This window comes from Chiloscyllium plagiosum, chromosome 15 (genome assembly GCF_004010195.1).
Source record: "Chiloscyllium plagiosum isolate BGI_BamShark_2017 chromosome 15, ASM401019v2, whole genome shotgun sequence".
Lineage (NCBI taxonomy): Eukaryota > Metazoa > Chordata > Chondrichthyes > Orectolobiformes > Hemiscylliidae > Chiloscyllium > Chiloscyllium plagiosum.
Window position 1 is genome coordinate 54,485,689 of NC_057724.1, and position 4,893 is coordinate 54,490,581.

At 41.6% G+C, this 4,893-nt stretch overlaps 1 protein-coding gene across 3 annotated transcripts in view; it reads left to right on the forward strand.

Moving 5' to 3' along the window:
- The window catches only part of LOC122557325 (ubiquitin carboxyl-terminal hydrolase 12-B), a 66,540-nt gene extending 62,535 nt beyond the window's left edge, over window positions 1–4,005 (forward strand). For 2 of the 3 annotated variants that reach the window (XM_043704907.1, XM_043704908.1), the window contains one exon: window positions 2,016–4,005. In XM_043704907.1, coding sequence (XP_043560842.1) covers window positions 2,016–2,117 — 102 coding nt within the window. In that variant the 3' untranslated portion in view covers window positions 2,118–4,005. The remainder of the gene's footprint in view (window positions 1–2,015) is intronic. The other variant, XM_043704909.1, reaches the window with a different exon arrangement.
- Window positions 4,006–4,893: the final 888 nt, after the last annotated feature.

The window sequence follows — 4,893 nt, forward strand, 5'->3', positions numbered from 1 at the left end:
AAATGCCATTCTCCCTCCTCTCTTGCCTCCCTTTCTCTCCTTCCTGTAGCATTTGTATCCTGGAACATTAAGCTGCCAGTCTTGCCCATCCCTGAGCCATGTTTCTGTAATTGCTATGATATCCCAGTCCCATGTTCCTGACCATGCCCTGAGTTCATCTGCCTTTCCTGAAGAAGGGCTAATGCCCGAAACGTCGATTCTCCTGTTCCCTAGATGCTGCCTGACCTGCTGCGCTTCTCCAGCAACACATTTCCATCATCTTCTCTGTTAGGCCCCTTGCATTGAAATAAATGCAGTTTAATTTATTAGTCCTACCTTGTCCCTGCCTGCCCTGACTGATTGTCTTCTGTTCTCAACTGTACCAGTCTCAGATTGATCTCTTTCCTCACTATCTCCCTGGGTCCCCCCCCCACCTTAATAGTTTAAATCCTCCCAAGCAGTTCTAGCAAATTTCCCTGCCAGTATATTAGTCCCCTTCTAATTTAGGTGAATCCGTCCTCCTTGTACAGGTCACTTGTGAATCCTTTTCCCATACACCAGCTCCTCAGCCATGCATTCATCTGCTCTGTCCTCACTAGCTCATAGCTCTGGGAGTAATCCAGATATTACTACCCTTGAGGACCTCCTTTTAAATTTCTGCCTAACTCTCTGTAATCTCCCTTCAGAATCTCAACCTTTTCCCTTCCTATGTCATTGGTACCAATGTGGACACTGACCTCTTGCTGGCCCCTCTCCCCCGTGAGAACATTCTGCACCCTCTCTGTGACATCCTTGATCCTGGCACCAGGGAGACAATGCACCATTCTGCTTTTTCTCTGCTGGCCACAGAAACGTCTGTCTGTACCTCGGACTACAGAATCCCCTAACACAATTGATCTCTTTGGAAACCGACGTACCCCTCGTTGCATTTGAGCAAGTCTCAATATCAGAAACTTGGCTGTTCGTGCTGCGTTCCCCTGCGAATCCATCACCCCCTACATTTTCCAAAACAGCATACCTGTTTGAAATAGATATATCCACGAAAGACTCCTGCCGACCTCTCTTACTCTTCCTGGAGTTAACCCATCTATGTGACTGTATCTGAGACTTTCCCCCCTTCCTATAACTGCCATCCATCACATACTGTTGCTGTTGCAAATTCCTCATCACTTCTATCTGTCTCTCCAACTGATCCACTCGATCCAACAGCATTTATGGCAGATATAATCCACAGTAACCCTTAAACTCTCTTTAAACTCCCACATCTGACAAGATGTACATATCACTGCAAAGGCCATTTTTGCTCCTTCACAATCTACAGACCCAGAAAATTACACTGTCTTATTCCTCTACAAAACACTGCACCAGTTAAATTAATAGCTATGGCTTATATTTTAAGTTTAATCAAGAGACTTATCTCCAAAAACATATAATCAAGAAAGAACTCACTATACTCGCTAATACAGCCCTTCTCTTGGACAGACTTAAAACAACAATTAACTTATCTGATTCTGTGTTGGGAACTTCGCCCAAACCGGTTCCAAGATTAGTTGTGAATTTCACTGTTAATTTTCCCAGATGGCCAGACATTGATAGTTACCATGTATTTCAAGCATTTTTATTTTCATCTTCCAATATATGAAGTTAGAAATCTTACAATTAGTAATTTCAAACTATTTTTTTAAAATGCAGTGTAGTCGTAATGCTGAACTTGTAGCTCCTCCTAAGCCTGCTTAAAATGCTGTGTATTTTCCATCAAAAAGGCATTAATAAATTTCTTTTTTTTGTGTACCTTTTGATATCTACTTTGTTTCAGTGAAGACTAGGATGTGCTTTATGTTGAGTTGACATATCATCTATCTTTTTGAATTGGAATGGTTATGATTGTATATTGTTTCTGCATTTCCATTCCCAGCTCCTTCCTGAAATATTTTTGATTTGTTTTTTGCATTTTTGTAACACTGGAACATAAATTTGATCATGGCTTAATGCTAAACATTTCAATTTTAAGCTTAAATGTTCCTTTCCAATTTCAGAAAATAGATGCCCAGGCTATTGAAGAATTCTATGGGTTAACATCAGACATCTCCAAAAACTCTGAATCAGGTTATATTCTTTTCTACCAATCAAGGGACTAAGAAATTTGAAGTAGGAATTACTTATCATCTTAAAGGAAGCTGGTGCTCAGCGGCATTTCCCACAGAGGCAGTGGGACAGGATTTAACTGAAGAGCCGATATACTGCAAGTTTTTTTTGGTATGCAAGTTGGTTACGTGAATGTATGCTGACAGCATGAGGCCGCAAGATATTGGTGTTCCTTACAACATTCTTCCTGTTACCATGTACTATCTTCCAAAATCATTGTACTCTATTGTGGGAAGAAAGAAAATGACAAAATTGGTCCAAATGCTTTTTTGTAATTTTCAGTGCTATCATATGATTTGTAAAATTTTTATTGTATTTTACACTACTGTAAATTTAGTTGACTATTTATGATTGATTTAATGTTTAAAAACATTCTGATATGGCAAAACATTGATTTTTTTTAAAAAAATAAGCTCTAATTCTGGCAGCTTTTTAAGGATATAATTTTATTTTTAAAGAAGGCATTGTATTATTTTTCCCCAGACAAAGTGGGGGTTGAATTAAGTTATGATTACTGTTAAATTCTTATGTTTGCTAAGCACAGCAAGTAGCTTGCAGTAGAACTCATGATCAGGGCTAGACTTGACAACAGGTGCTGTTGAATCTTTTTTGTTGCACAAACTACATACATTATGCATACTTATATAGAAGTTAGATGAAGTTTTAAAATCTGTTAAAGTTAGAAGGAACTTTAAGATTTTGTGTTCATTAATTCAATTTTTATTTTACTCCACCTCGACTCCAACTAGGTTAGATCCTCACCTGTCACCCAACCCTCCTTCCTGCACGCTGATATATGAACATTCTATTGGTGATCAGTGGGCCAAACACAGTGTTAGTAATAGCACCATGAGCTCAAACTTCTGCCACAGAAAATTATTCCGGTCATTAGAGATACATATTTTGTATATTGGGTTCAACATTTTTATGAACAAAAAGTGAGAGATTTGAAAACTTACAAGATATACTGTGTTCCACGACATTTGCTATTGATCGGAAATCTATTACAAATAGCATTCTCTTTTTTTTCTCTTTTGTGTGGACCTCCTGAAGTCAGTGTGCTGCACTGACTTCCAGAACTGAAGTCAATGCTGTGATCCGTGCAGCACGTCAATTTGCTGTATGCGAAACATCAGAATCCTTCGAGAGAATGTTGATTACAAAGTGCACTTTTAATACAGATTTGAGTATCTGGACAGGCATAACTTATGAGATGTGTTTTGACACAGTCTTGTATTCTGGAGACTCTGCCTGAATAAAGGTAACACATGGGCCAAAGAAGTTGCTGTAGTGGTTCTGTGAGCTACAATACAATGTATAAAATTCTACATATACAGCTTTGGTTTCATGAGTAGACTTCAGTTAGCTGTAGGTAATAATTTGGCTTCTTGTTTGTTTTTATCCTGCTTCAGTTCCATTCTATTAGACTTTGTGCCTTGTACTGTGCACAGCAGAGCCAACCGGCTCTCAAATACCTTACACTGTAGCTTGAGAACTGTTGCATGGATGAACAAGAGACTCACTCAGAAGGGTTGATGGTTAGCTTTCCCACAATGGACCTAGCTACCTCCTCATGTTTGCATTGCTGATAGCAGATACTTGTCATGTGAGAATCAGGTTGTAAACTTTGACCTTGTCCACTATGTGGAGCAGACCATTGAAGTTCTGGCACACTGTATCACACTGAATAGTTTTGTGTTAAACTCTTGCGTTAACTTGTGTACAGTTAATCAAACTGATGTAAATTGTTTTTGAATGTCTTTGTCTGTAATAAATAACAATTGTGATGGTGCTAACAAAGGGGTAAGTAGACAAGCAGGAGACTGGAAGAACACAGCAGGCAGCATCAGGAGGCGGAGAAGTCAACGTTTCAGGTGTTACCCTTCGGGACTGGGAGTGGGTGTAGGGGGAGCTGCAGATAAAGGGGGTGATGGGGGCAGAGTGGTGAAGTGGGAACAGGTGTAGACAGGCAGAGGGTACAACCTGGGTTGGTCAATGGGAGGAATGAATCCGGTTGATGGCTGGGAGAGGTGGAAGGGAGTCAGGGAATGGGAGGGGAGGTTATTTGAAATTGAGGAACTCAGTGTTAAGTCCTCCGGGCTGTAGGCTGCCCAGCAGGAAGATGAGATGTTGTTCCTCCAATTTGCGGTTTGGTTGTGGCAGTGGAGGAAGCCAAAGATGGTCATGTCGGAAAAGGAGTGGGAAGGGGAATTAAAACAGGAGGTCCGGTCAGCCCCTGCGGGCCCAGCTGAGATGCTCGGTGCACCATTCCCTAAGTTTACGATTGGTCTCTCTGATGTAGAGAAGACCACATCAGAAGTACTGGATGCAGTAAACTAGGTTGGAAGAGAGGCAGGTGAACCTCTCACACCTGGAAGGACTGTTTGGGGCCTTGGATCGAGGTGATGGGGTGGTGTACCAGCAGGTTTGCCATCTTTTCCAGTTGCAGGGAAAGGTACCTGGGGGTTCGGGAAAGGTGGGTGGTTGGTGTGAATAGTAGCTCAACCTAAGGTTGTCGAAGGGAACAGTCTTTGTGGGAGGCAGAGAGGAGTAGGGTCTAGTTGGAGTTGGCAGACATGTTTTAAGGATGATCCATTGGATGCGGAAACTGGTTGGGTGGTAGGTTAGAACAAGGGGACTCTGTCATTTGTGGGGGGTTTGGAACAGTGGGACGGGGAATGGAGGTGGTGCAGTGGTGGGCTGTCTGGATGACAGAGAGAGGAAAAGCACATTGTATAAAATAGGTGGGCATCTGGGATGCTTGGAAGT